We start from the raw sequence: 22,452 nt of genomic DNA on the forward strand, positions 1-22,452 counted from the left end.
CTGTGGCTCTCTGGTTTCCGCTTACAACGCCAAGCCGTGGTACCCTCCCTGAGGTCTCCCTTCCGTCACTTCCGGAGAACCTCTCGCGGGCTCTGGGTTTCAGAGCGGCGGCTGCGGCTGTGTAGAAGGAGCTCGGGGTTTATATTGTAAGGTTCACGAAGAGAAGCGGTGTCACCAAGTGCTGTCAGCCATGGTAAGTTGGTTGGGGATCTGGAGCCGGGTGAGGCCTGTGCTGCCTGCGGCGCTCGGCGGGGAGGGCCTGGACCTGGCGGCGGAGGTGCCGAGTCACCCCGGCCTGCGTCCGGCTCGTTCCTCCGTCCTCCCGAGCAAGCGCGTCTGTCCCAAGTGGGAGCCATCGTTACGAGCCGCCTCTTTTCCTCTTAGCTTGTCGGAGTTATGACTCGTATGCTTCTCGGCGGTACTGCAGGCCTTGAGAGTAGAAAGGAACCTGCTACTTTGTGTCCATAGTTCCCCTAAGAGCTCGATACGCAACAGGTTTCCATGAATTCAAAAGTTAACTGGAGAGAATTCCTGGGGAGTGGAGCCAGGGAGGAAAATCCGAAGGACATTAGGCTTTGCCTAAGTTCTGCGGCCTTTTATGCAGTGGAGATAATGTCTTAGGATATATGTCACATTGTGTTCCTCACGTGATAACAACAGTAGATAATATTTTGGGCGCTTTTTTTCTGTCAGTGCATCCTTGTTTAACTCCTGCAGCCCTCTGGGAACATACGTAGTTATTATACGAACCTAGAAATCTAAAACAGAGGTAGTAATCACGAAAGCGAGGCACTGAGATTTGAAGTCACACCCATCTGGCTGTAGTGATGTTTCTGTATGTAGTGTTGACTCCATGTCACTTGTTTGTTAAAAAATAGGAAGTGCTTATTAGATTTTACCCTGAGTGTCACTGCTATCCAATTTCTTTTTTTTTTTTTTTTTTTTTTTTTTTGGTTTTTCGAGACAGGGTTTCTCTGTGGCTTTGGAGCCTGTCCTAGAACTAGCTCTGTAGACCAGGCTGGCCTCGAACTCACAGAGATCCGCCTGCCTCTGCCTCCCAAGTGCTGGGATTAAAGGCGTGCGCCACCATCGCCCGGCCCGCCCTGAATACTTGATGTGTTAGGCATCAAAGCTTGAAACATGGATGATAGAAGCAGTAAAGGAGGAGCAGGCAGTCATGTAACATAACTCTAAGTGTGTTATTTATGTTTCAGAGAAGCAAGTAGTGTAGATGGGAGGCTTAGGGAAGGAGTTTTGATGAGCGCACCTCGCACCCCTTCATTCAGAAGGGGTTTTGTGGATTATGCATCTAAGACTGAGTCACACAGTTCTGATGCTTAAAGACAAAAATAAAAGATTGAAAATGTCTGTGCTAGTAGCTGAAGAACCATCTTTTAAGATTTATTGGTGGGGATGTGTATGTGTGTGCGCACATGTGCTTGTGCAGTAGAGGTGTAGGGGGTTATGTGTGTCTGTGTGCTTGGGTGCACGCATGTGCATGTGGAGGTCTGCAGACCACCGTGGGTGTGCCTCCTCACGTCTTGACTTTGCTTGCCAGTGTGAGAAAATACTTGAGACAGCACAGGGTGCATGTGTTCTGTGCTGGGAACATTCTGGAGAAGCACTAACCCTGACTCATGGCCAAGCAAAGGAGGCTTGCTGCAGAAAGAAAGGGGTTGTAGTAAAAAGCCCGATGAGGGCAGGCACACATGGGTGGGCATACACACAACTGCTTTCCCACCACCCGAAATGCCTTTTTGTTCTCCTGCCCAGTTGCTTCTCATGGCATGTGGTTCTCTAGTGAGGATCTCCTCCAGAACACTTGTTTAACATCCATCCATTCTCAGGTGCTCTCTGCCCCCATAGCTGCTTCTTGTCTTTAAAACTCCCGGGCATTCATGTTTTATTGTTATATTCCTTGTCTTACATATGAGATTCACCAGAACAGAGGTAGTATTTTCCTTGTTGGTACCAAATATTATGAAAGTGATGTTCCTTAAAACCCCGATCAGAGCCGGGCAGTGGTGGTGCGCGCCTTTAATCCCAGCACTTGGGAGGCAGAGGCAGGCGGATCTCTGTAGGTTCGAGACCAGCCTGGTCTACAAGAGCTAGTTCCAGGACAGGCTCCAAAACCACAGAAACACCCTGTCTCAAAAAAGCAAAAAAAAAAAAAAAAAAGATGGTAGCTAGAGGCACCCAGATACGGTTGGGGCGGGGAGGGGGGCTGGCCTAGAAGCCACCTTGGAGGCCACTGGTATGACTAAGTCTCACATTTTTGTTGTTTTTTTTTTGTTTGTTTGTTTTTCAAGACAGGGTTTCTCTGTAGCTTTGGAGCCTGTCCTGGAACTAGCTCTTGTAGACCAGGCTGGCCTCGAACTCACAGAGATCCGCCTGCCTCTGCCTCCCGAATGCTGGGATTAACGGCGTGCGCCACCACCGCCTGGCTAAGTCTCACATTTTTGTAAAGTTGCATTGTCTACAGAAAGTGGAAACTGGACCTGAGGGAAGAGACTGGGGTAGCAAAAAAGGATGAGGTTCATTGTGCTACCTAGGAAGTCAGGACATTCTGGTTAATGAGAGTTTAGTTTATTGTAGTCTTTGGCCACATTTATCAGCACTGATGACGTCCAGTATTTGGCCTGAAGAAATGTACCTTTGAGCCAGATACAGTGGCTGCACTTGTAGTTCTGGTTGTGTGGTGTAGCACGGGTAATAACCCAAAGATGGAAATTGTGGTTGGACCCCAAAACCAGAAAAGCAAGGCAGCGAAATCACTGGTCTTCAGACGAGATTTTTTTCATCAATATACAAATAATAAACCAGGCGGTGGTGTACGCCTTTAATCCCAGCAGATTAAAGGCAGAGGCTGCGGATCTCTGTGAGTTCAAGGCCAGCCTGGTCTACAAGAGCTAGTGCGAGGACAGGCCTCAAAGTAACAGAGAAACCCTGGTTTGAAAAACCAAACAAATAAGTAAATAAAACGAATAATATACCACTACGAAGTGGGAGGCTGAGTCAAGGTCATTCGAGCGAGGGACTTCACAACTAGCCTGGCGAGCATGGGGAAGCCTCACTTTATGATTTTTTTAAGTGCCTTTGTTTGTTTTGGTAATAATACCATTTCTTTTTTCCTTCTAGTTTTCATTCAACATGTTTGATCACCCGATTCCCCGGGTCTTCCAGAACCGCTTCTCTACGCAGTACCGCTGCTTCTCTGTGTCTATGCTAGCAGGGCCTAATGACAGGTCAGATGTGGAGAAAGGAGGGAAGAGTATGTGCTTGTTTTTATTTTGAATAGTTACCTTTCCTGCCCCCAAAGTCTGTGAATGAGCCTTGTAGCCTTCCATAACCCTTATGCATGTGGGCATCAGACACTCGCATTATAGTAAAAATGTCACTCATCCTAGGGCATGGACGGTGGGAGCAGGGCGCTAATTATGTTTGATGACCGCGTGCCATCAGAGCACAGAAGTTAGTAACGTCAAGTAAGACTGTTTATGAGAAGTCATTATGAAGTTCTGATTACCCCAAAACCACTGTTTAAAGCTTTAAAAAGATGCATCTTACCTTGACTTTGTTATAGCCCTTTTATTTTTATTTACTTAACATTCCTGAACTATTCTTTTTCACAGTAATTATGCCGCCCTCAGCCCTCGATCAGCTCAGTAAGTATGTTTTAAGTGACTCAACATTTGGGCAATAGAAGGGTGCAGGCATGAGCATAGGCTCCTCGTTGTGCACAGGTCTAGGTAACACTTGTCAGGGTCTGCTGGGCTAGGGGGACCAACCAAGGCCACAGTGCCTTACACGAGGCCAGGTGTGGTTGAGCTTTCCACGGCCTGGGCACCATAAGCACCCCTCTGAGAAGGGTATTCCTCCCTCCAGCTCCTCACCCCATTGCCTGACTTGCCTCAAGCACTTGTCCCAATACAAAGGTGCAATGCATAGTGTTTGAGCAGTTCCTGTGGTGGTGTGGGCTCACTCGGTTGTCCCCTAGAAATGGTTGATTTACAAGAGGACCACGAGAAGTAGGTCTTCATCTCCTTTCCAGATAGCTCTTCAGAGCTCCAGACTGCCAGTGTGGCATTGCATCCTGAAGAAAGTGGAGGCTGAACTGTTGCTTTCTTCCTATGCAGATAAGGCCTCTTGTGAGAAGAGTCTCAGGCTTCCTTTCTTGGTTATGGATAGCCTTAATTATGGATGCGCTCTTGGCTTTTGGAGCTTGATGTTCCCAGTTGAATTCACCCTGTGAAGATTGGTTATGGGGTGAAGTAATGACTTGCCGAGAATAGGTGCCGCTTCGCAGTGTTTGGGCTTTGTGCTTTGCCCTGCCCAATTATTGACTTAGAGCCTGGCTTTTCATAGTATCTCCTTTAAGCAGGGACACTATCAGTGCTTGCTCTTTGGAGCTGCAGTGTTAATTGGGTACATATCAAGCCCTTATGGTTCTAGTGACAAGTGGGGAGGTGACCTATGTCCAGTGAAGGCTTCTACTTAGGCAGCAGGTAGAATAAAAGCCACGGGGTTCACAATAGGCTATCATTACAGAGGAAGGATGGGTCTTTGGTTTTGCTTTTGGGGTAAGCTGACTAAGGAGCCCAGGTGTGTGCCTTAGAACAGTGTCCTAGAAGATGCTCAGGAACTGGATCAGTGGGTTTCAGACCAGATTAGATCAATATTCAGACCTCTTTTTTTTTTCTTTTTTTCTTTTGCTGTACTGGCGATTTGGGTAAGCTAGGCGAGTACTTACTGAGTTATACCTTGAGTTCTTTAAAAGGATTTTTTGAGATTGGGTCTCACCAAGTTAACTAAGCTGGCCTTTTCTTAAAATCTCCCGGTCTTGACTTTGTGAGTATCTGGGGTTACAGGTATTGCCACTGTGCTCAACTGTTGATTTCTTAAGTTACTCTTCTAATCAAGGAAGACCGAGGGAGTCCTGATTTGTGAAATGCACGTTATTTCTCTGGCTGGAGGTCTGGGGAGCTCCAAGTCAGGCTCTCCATCCGTCAGAGGCTGAGGGATACTACAGCAGTCTTGGGTCTGTGGCTGGAACCTGGTCTGGGGCACCCAAGAACATCCAGGGGTCAACTTGTAGCTTCCACACCTGGCAGTGTTTTAGTGATGGTGAGCCTAGCTCCTTGGCCCTGGGCTACTTGTCTTAGTCACCCTTATGCTAGCAAGGTCACCTTAGTGATACTGTTTTCTAAGCTGTTGTGAAGCACCCTACTCAAGCCCTTCCCCGATTCTCCATATTCTTTCAACATTTAGAGAGAGGCCAGAAGTCTGTTACCTCTCAATGCGTAGTGGATATTTCTTGCCAGATGTGGTGACGTACAACTGTAATCCTGACACAGGAGGTAGGGACAGGCCTCTGAGTTGGAGGCCATCCAGGGCTGTGGAGGAAGTCCTGGTGTGTGTGCTTAACCTGACAAGCTGCAGTCTACTTCAGTGGTAGAGTTCCCAGACTTAAGCAGATTTGTTCTGGGTCTTGACATACCATTCCTGAGCAGAGTAGTTTGGGACATGCTATTTTACCCATATGTCTCAGTTTTCCCTATTATTTGAAAAGGGAGAGATGATAGTGCCTTACTGCTCTGGGAGGATTAAGCAAATGCTCAGGACATGGCAAACACCATTGGTACCCTCTCAGACCTTTCTCTGGGTGCCCCGGGCTTTTCTTGTCTCTTGTGGCCAGGCTCTCCTTTCTCTGACCTTGTGCCTTTGGAGTCAGTGTTCCACCTGTCCTGTTTGCTGTCTCCTACCCTTTGTGCAGCCCTAACGGAACTCTTAGACCACTGCAATGTGGAGACATACCGTGTTGTGAACTTGCTGAGTTGGGGCTGCCCACTGGGCCTAGATATGTGCTCTGTTCCATGTGTTCTCATCGTAGGCTCTCCCTGACTCCCACTCACACCCGACCTCATCCATCTTGCCTCACTACTGGCCATTCTTTGAACTGGCTGAGTTCTTCTCCATTTCTTTGCTCAGCTGCCCCCTTCCTGGATTGTGTGTTTGCTGGCTGACCTGGAAAGCTGGCTCTTCGGGGGCTAGGAAGCCTGTTACCTGGTCTTTCTCGCTTCCCACTCTTTCCTTCCCGGGTTCCTGCAGTATCTGCCGGTGCATATCAGTTCCCAGTCTCACCTCTCTAAAAATCCTTTAAAGGAACAGATTTTTGTGTGGCACATGGTTGCCACTTAAATTGTTAATGGATAGATAAATGAACATGTTACTTTTATTAACCATGAATTTAGAAAATCATGTCTGTGCTGGTGCTGCATGACGTAAATTACCAAGTTCCTCTAAGGCCACATGGTGTGTTCCTGCAGACAGTGATAAGAAGATGTGAGCGCAAGCGCTGAAGTTTAGGGTCCAAGGCCACAGTACAGGCATTGGGTGAATAAGGTTTCTTTCACAGGAATTGGTGTTGGATGGGATACCTGACTGTATCTTATAACCTCTTTGTTCCTAGGCCGGCTCAACATTACCTATCCCATGCTGTTTAAATTGACTAACAAGAATTCAGACCGAATGACACACTGTGGTGTACTGGAGTTCGTTGCTGATGAAGGCATCTGTTACCTCCCCCACTGGGTGAGTTGGGCTGCGAGGGTCTGTAGAGAGTCCTTCCCATGGGAACTTAGAGACAACTCTTCTGCCTATATGTGCATGCCTGAGAGTCCTTCCTTCAAGTAAAAAGGCCCAAGAGGAGAACATCTTCAGCAGTGTGCTGTACCATGTTTAAAACATCCTGCTTAACTGTGTAGACACAGGTCATTGCAGACCTGGGTGCCTCATCAAGGACCCTGGAGCAGGGCCCCTCAGAGAGGCTAGCAGAACTACCCATTGAAGGAGGATCCCGAGGTGGCAGTCATTCTGAGGGTGGTGGTGGAGATTTCACACCTCTTCCCTTTCTTTCCCTCCCTTCTGTCCTTGCCCACTTGACAAAGTCAGCTTTGGGAAGTCTTCCCAGGGAAGCCTTATCCTGTTGTAGTAGCTGGCCTGGTCTCTGAAGCTGCCCTGGATGGATGAAGTGCAGGGTAGCCTCTCTTTCAGTCCTTCTCCTGCAGAGGCCCCTGTGGCTCACCTATTGAAGTGGGAGGTAGAACAACACTGCTCTGAAGATCTCCCTTTAAGGCTCAGGCTTGTGGCTGGGATGGCTGCTTGCCCAAATTCTTTGACAACTTTAGCTCAGGAAACTATCTGAATTCCTTTCTCTGAGATGCTACATGGCACCTAGGAAACCTTTATGGTATGGGGCTGTTCTCCCTTTGTGGGCTGTCCTAGTTCATGCATGGGCAGGCATTTGCCTGCTGTCTCCCAGCTTCTAGCTCAGACGACAAGGGGTTATGTGCGTGGGTGTTCAGTGTGCTTTATCTTACCTGGAGCTGCCAAGTTTCAGGGAGAACCAGGCTACATAAATGCTAGCCTGTCTGCTAGCTGCTGGACCCTCATCTCTTAACCGTTTGCCTGCCAGCATTGGGGTACCACAAGGCCAGGGCCTGCTATGCTACCTGCATCAAAGTGCCCACTAATGGGCCAGGCAGAGTGACATCTCAGGTCCTTTTGATTCCTTGTTGTCCTCAAGTCATTTCAGAAGTCTGTTCCCCAGGGCTTGGTCTGACACTTTTTCCTTCTTCATGCTACACTCCATTTCTGTCATTACCAGCCCTTTAGTGCTGTGTGCTGGAGTCTCAACCTGGGGCTGCTGCTCAGCACACCCCGTTCTTTAGTCCTGGGGCTGCTGCTTAGCATAGACTAGTGCCTTCTTACCTGCACCATGGCCCTCTGTCCCTGTTTCTTACTGTGGAATATTTTCTAAGAGATTTGCATACCTGAAGACTTGCTTCAGTTAGCCTTTCATGGGAGGAGTCAGCATTGGGACCCCTAAAAATAAAAGGAGGTAGCCATGTCTTAATTACTGTTGAGGTGTTAGGGAAGGCCAACGGAAATTCACTTTGCAGTTCTTTCGACTCCTCCATCTATGTATCCAACTTCTATCCAAAAACAATTTAAAATTAGCAAAAATCTATTCTGGGACCTGCAACCGATCCCTCTTCCCTGACCATGTCTCCCAGCCTCTGACTAAAGACTTAGTGGTACTACAGTGCCCAAGTTTCCTACATGCCAGATTCCCCTGTCCTTTGTTCACGTCTGTCTGTCCCCATCCTCAGTCATTATCTGCCTTACTGGGTAGTTCATCAATGCATGTCTATTAGTGTTTCTATGATCCTCTGTAGCAACATCTCTGGGGCCTTCTGTGACCTTTCATCGTGTGGTCATTCTATCATAAGGGCCCTTATTACTTAGGGCCCTGAATGCTGCTTGTGGATAGCTTTAGAGCTGGGAGGTAAGCATCCCAGGGAATATTGTGTACAGGGGTCTGGAAACTGATGACCTGTCTAGGTTGCCTTGGCAGAGACAGATCACAGTGATGCAGCCTCAGTTGAATCCCTTTCTTGGTCTGCTTTCCATGTGTGTCCCTCACTTGATTTTTCTTGCATGGCATCATATTACAATTAATTTGCTTGTTCCAAGTCTTCAACCTGGCAGATGATAGCTATAGAGACTTCTTAATTGTTGCGTTTCATGCAGATTTTTTCTTTTTAGATGATGCAGAATTTGCTGTTGGAAGAAGGGGGCCTGGTTCAGGTGGAGAGTGTCAACCTTCAGGTGGCTACCTACTCTAAGTTCCAGCCTCAGAGCCCGGACTTCCTGGATATTACCAACCCTAAAGCAGTGTATCCTTTTGACATAAGAGTTTCTCTGTAAAGGAAGGGTTCCTGGTTATCACCAAACAACATGGGAACCAGACGTGTTTCTGATTGAAATTGTGGTTGATGGTAACAGCGCTTGACTAGCTCATCCTCTTGATCCTGACCAAACACGGCAAGTGCTCTCGGGCCTTTTTCAGTCACTTTACAGGCACCTTTTAGTTTTGTGGCTACCTAGACAAAGACCAAGACACACAGTATATCCAGTGGATCGGCAGAGTAGCTTATGAAATGGTTCACAATCACCTCTAATCCAAGGGACCTAATGCCCTTCCTTTTCTGGCCTCCTTGAGTCGCTGTATGCACATGCACACGTATCCACACAGACATGCCCCAAAGAAATGTTGTTAATCCACAGTGTAGACAGTGGTAGAAGTGATCTGTACTGCAGACAGGGGACATCTGTGGGAAGAACTGCTTAATCTGTCCTTCAGAATGACCTACAAATGTTTTGCTGTCAATGCAGGAGGAGTCTTGTCTTCACTATAACCTTTTAGGATTTTGAATTTTCCCGTTTTATAGTGCAGACTTATAAGATTGCTTTCAGGGGCTCTTCTTTTTCTTTCTTTCTTTCTTTTTTTTTTTTTTTAGTATCCTACCTTATGTCTCTACCAGATAAATAAAAAAAATGCTTTGAATGGGTATTTAATGTTTCTTATATTCTCTTCTGTTAAGCATTTTGACATAAACGTTATTAAATCATATGGACAAACCATCACACATTTGGAATGCATCATCTACCTGTGGAATTGTACTCGAGAGGCTGACATGAGGATTATGAGTTCAAATGTATGCCTGAATAATTACTGACATCCAAGCCAGACCGAATAGCATACAACAAAATCTGAAGGGAATTTGTGAAAATACAAAAACCAAAATTAGGAACAACAGCCCACCATCCTTTTAAGACATCCTTACTTGAAAAGTGTGATGACACAACTTTCCAATATTTAAAGAAACTCTGGATCACTTAGATATGAGCATCCCATTCTGTACACTATAGCAGAAAAATACCTATCACTAAGTTAAAAAAAAAAAAAAAGAGGATGGACAACACCACAGAAGGAATCGGGCCACAAATTAAACTTCACTAAATAGATTGGTCGCACGTATAGCACACTTTAGTATCTGCCTCAGATGGTTCGAAATAGAAACCTCCGTGCAGTGATCTCTGCCTTCACTCTTGAATGGACACGGTAATTTACTTTCTTCAAAGCACGATGAAAAAATATTTGTCTTGAACCTGAAAACAACTATGACGTTTAAAGTCTTTACCAAATTGTTTTTATGAGTAGGGTTTTTCGCTTGTATGAGTTCTGCCCTATTTACTAACTTCAAAATTATATAAATAGGCTTTAAAATATTTGTAGGGCTAGAGACATGGCCGAGCAGTTAAGAAAAGTTTATTTCTAGAGCTAAGGTCTGGTTTTTGACAACATTTTGTGATTACTTCTGTAAGAATCTAACGGTCTAACCTCTCAGGAGCGAGCATATACATTTACGTACCCACACAAACACCCTTGACATCACATAATTAAAATTAAAACAAAGCTTCAAACAGTTCTTCACTCAAGAAAGATTTTCTCTTGCAAGGTTTCATTTTTGTAAAACAGGTGTTGAGGCATTTAAAGGCTTACTTTCAGAGGTTTTTTTTTTTTTTTTTTTTCATCATACACTGGTTCATGTAACAGCATGCGGGCCTGAAGTCAGAGAAATCAGTCCTCAGTTGGTATCATTTGGGAAGATTTAGGAAACGCTGTTCTGCTAGAGGAAATAGACCACTTGGGTAGGCTTTGAGAAATGACATTCACACACCATCTGAGATGAACAGCCACAACTTCCACAGACACTTGTTTCCGATTCAAGGTATGCGCTCTGTCACATTGCCTTGACAGCATGTATGCAGATTAGAAAATGCATTGAGAAACTTTGCCTGTCTGACCACTGGGGATGTGATTGCTATCAACTACAATGAGAAGGTAGGTGAGCCTGGCTACTTTACCCCTAAAAGAATGTTCTGTTACTGTGCCTTTTTTACCCCAGAGAGAGGGAAACGACAGGCCAAAGAGATGATTCCATCTAAGTCTGTTTTGGTGATCCAAAGAGTTTATTGGGGTGAGTTACAGGAGCATGAGTAAACTGGGGTATGGCATGGAGGCTGCATCAGTGGCGTTCTGTAGGTGGGCTTCTATTTCCTGCCTGCCAGTTCCCAAAAAACCAACACGGATAATTATAAATGCTTGGCTGCTAGCTCAGGCTTGTTACTATCTCTTACAACTTAACCCATTTCTATTAATCTATGTATTGCCACATGACTTGTGGCTTTACCTGTCCTCCAGCATGTCTTATTCCCTCTGTGTCTCCTGACAACTCTTCTGACTCTGCCCTTCTTCCCAGAATTCTAGTCTGGCTCTCCTGCCCAGCTGATAGGCCTGCCAGTCAGCTCTTTATTAGCCAGTCAGAGTAGTACATATTTACAATGTACAAAGATTGTTCCCCAGCAGAGTTCCTTCTACAGTTTACAGGCAGCTACTCTCAGGGAGGGGCCTCTTGAGTCTGGGAACTTTCTTCTGGTCTTGGTGGGCTCCAGGAATGCCTGTGGTACACATACATATATGAGGCAAAACATTCAGAGACTTAAAATAGAAACAAATGTTTCTTTTTTAAATTCGTTTTAAAAAGCTGTTGCTGGCTAAGCCTGGTGGTGCGTGCTCATAATTGTACCATCTAGGAGACAGAGTAGGGTTGTGGGTCCAAGGTTTCACTAGACTCCCCACTCTTTCCACAAGAGAATGTTTGAGTCCATCATCATTGTCCACTCTGGTATTGAATGAGGCTTCTTTCTAAAAGTGGGGTTTATGGCCTAATTGCTGCCTATTTGATTTTTTTTTTTAATTTCCTGGGTTCATATTTAGAGTCCTAATTCTTCACTCAGTGTGATAGAAAGACGTGTGTGTGTTTATCTATATATAAAGTAAATCACTGGGCCATCTCCTTGTGGTAGTTAATTTTGATTGCTATTTATTAATAGGATTTAGAAACACCGTTGAATCAAACCTTTGAGCATGTCCATGAAGGAAGCATTTTAGATAAGGTTGAGATGGGAAGACCCACTCTAATTATAGGTGACTCCGTCCCATGGCTTGGGTCCTAGACTGAGTGAAAATACTTCAGGCTGAGTGCTAGTATCCATTTCTGACTGCGGAGCAGTGTGACCTTGAGCTGCTTCAGCTGGGAGCCAAAACAGACCCCAGACCCGTCTCCTTTGTTGTTCTTGTCAGCTATTTGTCAAAGCAGTGAGAAAAGTCACGGCCATGCAGAAACTGTTAAGGACTTATTACATATTAATAAGCTTAATATTTTTATATTTACTCATTATATTTCTGCTTTTAAAAGCATCTGTTAATGGGCTGGAGAGGTGGCTCAGTGATTAAGAGCGCTTCTTGCTTTTGTAGAGTACCCAGTTCAATTCCCAGCACCTACTAGAGGTTCACAACTGCCTATACCCCTGGTTCCGGGGGATCTGATACCCTCTTCTGGCCTTTGGGCAACAGGCATGCATCTGGTGCAAATATATACATATATGCAGGCAAAATATTCATAAACAAAATAATCTGTCTTGTAAAGCCTTTGCCGGCTGAGCTTGGTGGCCATGCTAGTAATCTAACCATCTAGGAGACTGAGGCAGCAGGGTTGTGGGTTCAAGGTTGATCTAGATTACAAAGCAAGTTACTTCCCTCTCCCCCCACTAAAGGTCTTTTCTTTTTTTATCGAAGTCAGGCCTTTTGCCATGAGGGGAGTAACCAAAGACAAGCTGTGTCCGTGTCCTTGTTACACCCTCTATTGAAAGCAGGCAGCCCTTTGAGGAGCAGAGCCTGCTGTGGGACAGACTGCAGTTAGTGACTTTGGAAGTAGAATTTAGCTGCTTGAGGATAGTGCCTCTTGGGCTCTCTTCTCATGGGAGCGTGCATTTTCCTATATGGATCTTCCATTAGCTGCTTCCTGACTTAGGTCTGTTGAATCTGAATACTACTTAAGTTCATCCATGGTTCTCTGCTTCTTAGGTCTCTTAGTCAATACAACTGAGTAGACGAAATGACAGGGAAGTTCCCACAAAGCTCACGAAGGCATCACCTCCCCACTATCCACAGATGGAAGGTGTAGTACAAGTCTTGCCATCAAGGCTGTCGTGGCCAACTGTAGCGATGAGCATGACACTGTGGGTACAAACAGACAGCTGTGGAGCTGTGCTAGGACCCACCTGCAGGGTTCAGTAGTGACCCTAGCCAAGCGTAGCCTGGCTTCCCTGAGACCTGTGCTGAATTCCTTCAAAACACTCTAGTCCCCTCAAACTAGGTCCCCACAACTGTGTCACAGGAACCTGCGCAGCCAGTTCCTCACATGGTGTAACTGTAGGGATGGTTCCCTTGTATCTTGAGTGTTCAAGTCAGCCAATATTGAGAATTCTTACTTTCTCATTTCATAATATTTTGAGGGTATAAACTTAATAAATGTTCTTATCTTGCGCTTTGTCAGATTTTTTTTAGGTAATACCTTTTAAAATAAGCTTCTGTAATCTATAAGCAGCTTCACAGTATTGTTTATAATAGGTGATAATGACTTTTAATGATGATATTCAAATTATTGATGAAGTTTTTGCACAATAAGGAAGGATAGGTTAAATAGCATGTAGATTCGAAATGAGATTTAAATGCTCACTTAAAAAAAATCTGTTCTTGCCTTCATTTCCTTCCTATTTTAATAATTACTTTGAGTGTATGAATGTGTGGGGGGGGGGGTCAGGACAATCTCGTGTGTTAGTAGGTCTTGCTGGTACAGGGAGGGTCTCCGTGTTCACTGCTGTCTGGGACACACCAGCTACCCTGTGTGCCTCTAGCCATTTTCCTGATGGGGCATGCTGGGAGTACAGATTTCTGTGTCACTGTACCCAGCCTATTTGTGTGTTCTGTGGATCCCAACTCAGATCATCAGCCACTGTTTTACCCAGTGAGCCAGCTCTTCAGCCCCTGTCATTTAATTTTATTCATTTGCTTTTGCAGTGCTGGGGATTGAACCTAGGGACTTGCACATATTGTTCAAATGCTCTACAGCTAAACTGCAGGGCTGGGGAGATGCAGGTAAAGATGCTGATCCCTTGAGCCCACATGGGAGGAGGAGAGAACCCCTGAGGGGTGTAGTCTGACCGCCACCTGTTCACTGTGGCCAATGCATGTCCATCTACACTTTAGGTGTCTGTGTAAAACAACTGAGCTCCATCCAGCCTCAGCCCAGATTCTTTCCTTCCTTCCCTCCCTCCCTCCCTCCCTCCCTCCCTCCCTCCCTCCTTCCTTCCTTCCTTCCTTCCTTCCTATGTAAGCAATACAATTCATTTATCTACTGATAGACATTTTCGAAGGATAAACTTAGCATTACTGGTAGGGGCATTCTTACACTTTTCTCCTTAAACACTTAGCTAATTCTTCTCTTAGAATAAATTCCCAGATATGAATTTCTGGGTCACCCACATCTGGGGACCAGTACCTTTTGATCTGACCGCATAGCAGCATAATCAGTGCTGAAAGGGATGATGTGATGTGAAGCTTGTGTGTAGAGGCCAGGCGGTGAGCCACAGTTAACGGAGATGTTGCTAGTCCCTGTTAGTACCTCAGAACTTCAACTTTCTGTTCTTCCTGCAGATCTATGAGCTGCGGGTCATGGAGACCAAACCTGACAAGGCAGTATCCATTATTGAATGTGACATGAACGTAAGTGACTTTTTCAGATTTTTAAGGAGGTCAGGCCGGGTGGTGGTGGCACACACCTTTAATCCCAGCACTTAGGAGGCAGAAGCAGGCGGATCTCTGTGAGTTCGAGGCCAGCCTGGTCTAGAAGAGCTAGTTTGAGGACAGGCCCCAAAGCTACAGAGAAACCCTGACTCAAAAAAACCAAAAAAAAAAAAAAAAAAAAAAAAAGAGGTCGGGATCCAGAAAGGTATGCAGAAGAGGGAGAGGAGGAAGATGCTATCACGAGTGTTAAGAGGAGGCCATCCACCTAGTGGTCCCTAGGGAATGGGAGTGACAGTTAACTACTTAGGTGGCTGGATCCACAGTCCCCTCAGACCTGCCAAGGAGTGAATGTTTGATTATTAAGAGCTAAGTGGAAACACATTATTGACAAGCCTCCTGGTTGTCAGAAAGAAAAAAAAGGTAACACCGTCTCCTTTCATTTATATGATACCCTAAGGTGTCAGACTTTAGAAATAGAAGACAGATTAATGGGTGTTGGTAACGTGGATCGTTGTAGTACTGTTTAGTGTCTTCCCTGTGGTAGTGACTACACGGACCTCCATGCTGATAGTTGTAGTTAACTAATCACGCACACACAGCTCCCGGTAGCAGCGGTGTCTGCAATGCTGATGCTCCTGTAGTGGTGCTGACCTGTCTAAAGTGCTGCCGTTGGGAAGGCTGGGCATTATGCACGGTCAGGACTGTTTCCTAGAACTCTCGAGCTACTGTTATCTGATTAGTGAGGGAGACTGAGTGTGGCCACATCTCAGAATTTCACCTTTTGTTTTCAAAACACAGGTGGATTTTGATGCTCCCTTGGGCTACAAAGAACCAGAAAGACCAGTGCAGCATGAGGAGTCAATAGTAAGTGGTTTTCTTGAGTTCCTCCTGATTAACCGTGTGTGTGATGTTTATACCCATGCTTTTTGTTTGTTTTCATTACATTTAAATGCGTTGTGTGGGGACTAGGGGTGCATGTGCCTTGCATGTGTGTGATGGTTAGAAGACAACTTTTGGGAGTTGGTTCTCCTTCTACCATGTGCATACCAAGGATTGAACTTGGGTCTTCAGGCTTGGTGACAAGTGTTTTTACCTGGTGAGCCAACTTGCCTGGCCCTTCCTGTCTTTGTTAGTGAGTGGACTCTGCAGGGACTGCCTGGGTTACGGTGCCTGCTCTTTTCAGGCTTGCCTCCTAAGAGTATGGTGTGTTCAGTTGATGAAGACTGGGGCAGCAGTGGAAACAGGAGGCTCTGGGGAAAATTGACCATCTAGTCTGAGAAACTCACTTCCTGTTTTTCTGTCTTCCCGTCAGGAGGGAGAAGCTGACCACAGTGGCTATGGTGGAGAGGTGGGCTTTCGTGTGAGTACCAGGCAATGTGTCTCTGCATCCTGATACCAGGAACTGTTCTCATTGATGCTTTGTGAACATTAGCAGGACGTGAGCTCTGGGTACCCATATGAGCAAACAAATTGGGAACTGTTCAGTTACCAAGCCTTTCAATATATACTTTCTCCTGGAACCTTGACAACTCAATAAGGCTTCCAACTTCTCTTGTTTCTTTCAAACCTTACACCTAATATAGGACTTGCGTATGGTCCCTAGATAAGTGTGGGGGCAGAGTGTCTACCAAAAGTTCAGTTAGTGTAAAAGATAAACGCAGTCCTTCCTTTAGGCTCACCAATTGTTAGCATGTCCTGCTTTTAATTAACTGTACCATTTGAAAAGTAGCTACATGTTTGCCAGCCAGGTTCCCTGGTAAACAGGTAGAAGTGGCGCATGTGCAGGCGCTGAGGTGATGGGTAGAGTGAGGAGGTATGACTAGATGTGGGGAAAGGGGCCTGGCAGGTGTTTGCCACGGGGTCTGCCATCACTGCTGCTGCTTGTTTTAGATGGGTTTCCTCCATTTCTTGGAGGGGTTGATAGAGATGTCTTGGCTGGCAGCACTTAAGGGGATCTGGACAATGCCAACAGCTCACACCCTATTCTGGGGTCTCTGAGTAGAAGACACATATTGTTCACTATTGAACTTTAGCATGTATCCTCTGGACTTCTTTGTCTAGGCCTTCTCTGGTTCTGGGAATAGACTGGATGGAAAGAAGAAAGGGGTTGAGCCCAGTCCCTCCCCCATCAAGCCTGGAGATATTAAAAGGTAGGTCTGACCTAGTGTGTCCTTGCTGAATGTTTGCCCTTTTGCAAGAAAGGCCTGACACAGACCTTTGTGCCAAAGCTCCCCACATAGGAGAGCCTCATTCCAGTACTAGAAACAGACCAGCAAGCTACTGACTGGGTAGGCTTAAAATCTTGCTTGCCCTCTGATAGTGGTAGAGTGCGATGGTGTTGGTCCAGGGATTCAAGGTAAATCCTCTTCTAGTAGCTACCAGGTCAGGGATAGGGATGTGTTAGCTCTCTACTATTTGTGTGACCAGAAAGAGAACACTGGGGATGGGTTCCTGTGAAGAACTATCAGAGGAAGTCTGAGTCTGGGCCCAGAGCCCACAGTCCCCTATTTCACACCCAGTGTTTTTTACTTTGTGATTACCTCCTAGAAGGTGCAGAGAGGGTGGTAGTGCAGTGTATACCAAAGACCTACAAAGAAGGCACTTGCCGTCTCTCCCTACCTTCCTCTTGATTGTTGGAAGCAGATCTTAGTCCTTCTTGGAACTAACCTTTCTCCTTGTTCATTATCTTCACAGAGGGATTCCTAATTACGAATTTAAGCTTGGTAAGATTACTTTCATCAGAAATTCACGTCCATTGGTCAAAAAGGTTGAAGAGGTAAGTTTATTTCATTGGTCATCAGTTTTACTTACTTGTAATGACTAGTGTTTTTGTCATTCAAAATAGGGTGCGTCTGTCATACTTAACCACCTTCTTGTGGTCCTCCTGTTCTTAATGGCCTGATAGCTCTGTAGATCCATTGCAGGTCTACTGGCTAAGGCCTGGCAACCCAGAGGTCAAGAGCTGACTCTAGGTTTGGCCGCGAAAGATCTAGGGCTCCAGCTGGGTCTCATCTTCTGTTTGCTTGCTGTTTGTTTCAGGATGGTAAGTTGAACCCAGGGCCCTACACATGCTGAACTATACTCTTGCTTAACTCTGGTTCTTTCCAGCCTAGAGCTAGAGCTTGCCACTTCTGTATAGTGACTCTTGAGTAAGTAGAATGGCTGTAAGGTCGGGATAATAGGGCTAAGAGTCCCGCAGAAATGAGCACAGTGAACATGCCCAGCTGATTTTGTGGCTGGACATGATACCTGGGTGTAGGTGCATGTGCTAGCATGAAATCAAATTGATCAAAATCATCAAGACATCGAAAGCTAGCATGAATACCGTCATAGATGTTCAGGCCTCTGCTACAGGCCTAGCACTACCTAACAATGGTGACTAGCCTGATACTAACTCACAGAGCTCTGGTCAGGTGCTAGGTACCTTCTGTGTACATCATAAATAATGTCTCGTTGCTGGGATATACTTGTGAGCCTCATGCTGTGATTGTGTTTGTACAGATGTATGTGTGCAGAGCCAGATCCCCTGACCACCACACATGGTGTCAGTGTCATTCCATTGAGAAAATGACCTTCACAGAGATATCAGGACAGCAGGCCTCTATGACCAGCATGTTCCTTTCACGGGTTGTGGTATGGGGAGAGGCTGCCTTAGAAGCAGGAGGCATTACTACACAGAAACTTGGTCTAAGGCGTTGGGCATCAGTTATAAGTGGCTCGTTCTGCTGAAGATTGCATTCTACACAGCAGTTGTATCTGGACTACAGCTACCCGAGGTGTTTCCCAATGGCAAAGGGTTACCTTGTCTGTCGTCTGTTGATCTACATTCTTTAGTCCAATGTCAGTCTTTGCCACACCTTTTGCATATTCCATATGGAAGGGACATTCTGCTTAGATTATTCTTGGAAAAAACTTTGTTTCCAGGAATGCCCTGCCTACAGTTCCTTTTTAAGTGACCTTGTTAACCATAATTAAAACGTCTGGTATTTTGATTTTTCTTCAAGCCTCTGGAAATCACCTCTCCTATTCAAGCATCATGGTGGTTATGAGATTCAATATTGATTGTATCTTGGATCCATTCCTCTAGGGCGCTAATCTTGCCTTTAAAGGCCTAATTATCCTTTTGCATTGTAAATTAGCATTTTCAAAAGTAGAGATTCAATTCTTACTTGTCTAGCTTCTGAATTTGGTATCATTCTATTTATTGCTGAAGTCAATCTTTGAAAAAATTAGTGAAGGTTTCTTTCGGGCCCTGTACAACTTTAGTAAATGACTCAGTTCTCTTTCTGACTTCTTCTATTCTGTCCCAAGCATTCAGAGCTGCTGCATGGCATAGAGCTGGTGTGATCATATGTAGATTGTCTTTTTTTTTAATAGATTTATTTATTTATTATGTATACAACATTCTGCCTTGATGTATGCCCACACGCCAGAGGAGGGCGCCAGATCTCAATACAGATGGTTGTGAGCCACCATGTGGTTGCTGGGAATTGAACTCAGGACCTCTGGAAGAGCAGCCAGTGCTCTTAACCTCTGAGCCATCTCTCCAGCCCCTGTAGATTGTCTTTGTACATCAGTATAATTGTCCTCTCCAAGAATTTGGTCTTGGGAAATCTTAATACCTGTAACCCTACTTCGTTGTCCAGTGGTCCTAGCCTCATCTTTCCACCAGGTCCTCTACTGTAATTGAGGACCAGGCTTCAATACTGCTGTAACCAAGTCTCTCCAGTTTTGTGAAATAACCAGATGGCCATGAATTTAACATCTGCCTCACAAAAAGTGAATGCATACCAAATGCGACCATTGCTTCCTTAAATCTCCTCAAATCTAAAACTTGCATGGTTGTCATCATATAAACATCAAATTAACTTAGAGATTCAGTGAGTCACACACAGCAGGTGTGAAGATATGTTTTGAAAATTGCAGATTCCTCTACCGTAGGAAACCAAGAGATATTCCTCAACTCTCCAGCAGTAAAAGCCTGTTGGGGGGAGGGGCACCCTGTTGTTTTTCCAGTGTTGAAGACAAATCTTGCTGCTTGTAAAAGAATTGATTGGTAGTCGTTTTTTATGGTTGCTTGGTCGTATATAAAAAGCTTTTTGAAATTTGTGCACCTTTTAGTCCAGAATTCCCTGCTAGAAAACAAAAGAGAACAGAGCTGTATGCAGAATGTAAGCTGCTTGTCTCAGTAGTTTAGCAAATTGCCACCCTGGAAGTAAGGAATTTAGATTAGAAACTCAAGGGTCTGAGATTTGGGGATTAAGGAAACGTGCAGAAAAGTGACTGGCAATAACATTTGGGTTGGTGAAATAAGTGGACGGTGATTTTCCTCTTGTGGAGCGTACACTTTTTACACTGAAAATGATTGTTTAAGGCTGGAGAAAGGGCAGTGACACAGAGGACCAGGATTCAGTTCCCAACACCCACATGGTAGCTCAAAACCATCTGTAACTCTAGTCCTAAGGGGAATCTGAGTGGTGGTGGCGGCACATGTTTTTAATCCCAGCACTAGGGAGGCAGAGGCAAGTGGATCTCTGTGAGTTCAAGGCCAGCCCGGTCTACAGAGTGAGTTCCAAGACAGTCAGGACTGCTAAACAAAGAAACCCTGTCTTAAAAGACCAGGAAAAAAAATTTTTTTTATAAATACAAAATAATTATTGTGTAAAAAGCTCCCAAACTATCATGGTTCAGTTTAGAATTTTTCAGAATTTCTATTACTGTGAAAGTGATAAATGTTGAATGGAAACTGTATTTAGAGTTTTAGATTTTGATAATTTCCTGGGCTAATAAGTGGTGTGATCCTTCTGAGTGCTGAATAACAGCAAGGAGCCATAGGTTCCCTTCCCTCTCCATGTCCCAAGGGAAGCCACCAGAACACTGGTGTGGAGTAGTTGAGCTGGGGTGTTCGGAAGGGAGATGTAGGAAATGCCTTTTCACCTTAATGGTAACTTCACCTGAAAATGGCTTATCAAGACATAGCCCCTCCATAAGTTGAGGAGTGGTTGTGCAGTGAATCTAAAAACAAGGTGGTAGAGACTCACAGCTGTGATCTGTGGGTTTCTCACTGCCATAAAATCCAAAGACCGTGTGTGTGTGTGCGTGTGAGAGAGAGAGAAAGAGACAGATGATTGATTATGTGAATATATGCTGTGTATATATGTTCTCTGTGCATGTGCCCTAGGATGCTAGAAGAAAGAATCAAGTCCCTTGGAGTTGGAGATACAGGCAACCCAGAATGGATACTGGGTATTGAAACTGAATCCTCTGAAAGAGCAATACACACTTTTAACCACTGAGCCATCTCTCCAGGCCCTCAAGAAGCATTTCTAGTTATGAATAATGAAGCAGGGGAAGTAGATAGAGGACACATGAGTTCATAGAATAAAGCAAACTTTGAGGAATTTCTGAAAGTGCTATCCTGTTTTTACACCTAGGATGAAGCTGGGGGCAGATTCGTTGCTTTCTCTGGAGAAGGACAGTCACTGCGGAAGAAGGGAAGAAAGCCCTAAGTCCAAAACTGTCAGCTGGAAAATAAAAGATCGTTTGCAACACACTGGCTGATAGTTACTTGCTCTGACAAGTTCAGAGAATGCGCTCTTATTTATGGTTTGTTTAGAGTTACCTAAGAACCATTAAGCTTGTTCTGGGTACAAAACAGCAGAACTGGAGGGTATATGCTTAACCTGGGGAAGAGAAATCGCTCTCAGGTCCCCATGGACCTTCTCCGCCTCCATGCATTCTGTTCCAGGGCTCTCCAGGCCATGCAAAGCAGTTCCCCTTCCTGCCTTGTTCTTCCTTCCCAGGTCTGTATAGGGCCGTGTCTTCAACAGAGTATGACTTCTCAAACCAGGAGCTGAGTTACCTGACAAAGATGGCCCCTGCCCTTATTTACGGTGACTCTTCACAAGGGATCTCATCCAGACGAATTTACTCTCATTTTGGGTAATTCCCGATCTACTGGCTGTCGGGAATTCCATGGTGAAGCCAAATGTGAAAGTTAGAATGAGTAAATGCTGAAGTTATGCCCCCATTGCAATTTTATGTGTTACCCAAAGTTCTGATAGTTAATCTGTTTTTCAGGTACTAGGATTGAACGAAAACTTCATGAATATTAAGCATGCCACACACTCTGCCATTGAGGTTCACCTATGCCCCATTTTCTTACGGTTTTATTGTCTCAGATCTGCACTTTGTATGATGTAAGATCTTTTGACATGCTGATCCAATTATTTAAATTTTTTTCCTTGGGAATAATTCTTATTCAAAAATTAAATAAACTGATTAAAACTTGCCTCCAGCTGTTTGATAAGGTATGTCATGGATTGGTAGTTTGGGCCACTAGTCAGAAGTCACAAGAATGCCCACTTATAACAGCCCCGCACTTCATCCTGTCATTAGAAGTGTCGGGGTCCAGCCTCAATGGGTTTGTGTGCAGGGTAGGGACGTGGTTTAGAAATATTAGGCAGAAAACAACAAACATAAAAGAAATATACAGAGTCAGGAGGACAAGCCAGTGAATACTGAATTTGCCATGTTTATTTTTCATACACTATATACCCTAATCCAAAAGAGGGGAAGAAGGCAAGACTTCTTTACCATGATATAAACAAGGAACAAAGTAATTACTTCTTCAATACTGGAAACATGAAGTATCTGTATTCTGAGTTAAATATTCTGTTGTTTAGACAGGATGTGCAGTGACCACATCCTGTAGGCAGCCACACCAAGTCAAACTTGTCATAACCTTGAATGAGCAAGAATAGACTTGAACTCTGATCCTCTGATCAAGGTGGAGTGAATTCACTTCTGTGGGCCCTGACAAGAACACCTCAGAGGTTTGTGGAGATGGTAGGGATGGTCAAGACTAACAAAGTCCCCATGGAGGGTGCACTTTC

General features: G+C 45.0%; 1 protein-coding gene across 2 annotated transcripts; it reads left to right on the top strand.

The window, feature by feature from the left end:
* Nucleotides 1-43: 43 nt before the first annotated feature.
* Nucleotides 44-21,848, top strand: Ufd1 (ubiquitin recognition factor in ER associated degradation 1). 2 transcript variants are annotated; one of them, XM_041678288.1, is made up of 12 exons: nt 44-193; nt 3,139-3,271; nt 3,633-3,665; nt 6,470-6,591; nt 8,608-8,738; nt 10,678-10,750; nt 14,468-14,536; nt 15,356-15,421; nt 15,870-15,917; nt 16,619-16,707; nt 17,252-17,333; nt 20,992-21,848. In XM_041678288.1, exons 1-12 carry the CDS (start codon nt 191-193, stop codon nt 21,064-21,066), a joined length of 924 nt encoding a protein of 307 aa, XP_041534222.1. In that variant the 5' UTR covers nt 44-190; the 3' UTR covers nt 21,067-21,848. The 2 variants fall into 2 exon arrangements, with proteins under 2 accessions (XP_041534222.1, XP_041534223.1); XM_041678289.1 differs by having other exon boundaries at nt 158-193; nt 3,139-3,245.
* Nucleotides 21,849-22,452: the final 604 nt, after the last annotated feature.

The sequence above is a fragment of the Microtus oregoni genome, unplaced genomic scaffold (genome assembly GCF_018167655.1).
Source record: "Microtus oregoni isolate MIOR12 unplaced genomic scaffold, Mior012 000029F_ref0000214, whole genome shotgun sequence".
Classification (NCBI taxonomy): Eukaryota; Metazoa; Chordata; class Mammalia; order Rodentia; family Cricetidae; genus Microtus; species Microtus oregoni.

Coding starts and splice junctions, on each gene's coding strand:
- Ufd1 (XM_041678288.1), top strand. Junction 3,666..6,469: donor CTCAGCCCTCGATCAGCTCA/GTAAGTATGTTT, acceptor CTTTGTTCCTAG/GCCGGCTCAACATTACCTAT. Junction 6,592..8,607: donor TCTGTTACCTCCCCCACTGG/GTGAGTTGGGCT, acceptor TTTTCTTTTTAG/ATGATGCAGAATTTGCTGTT.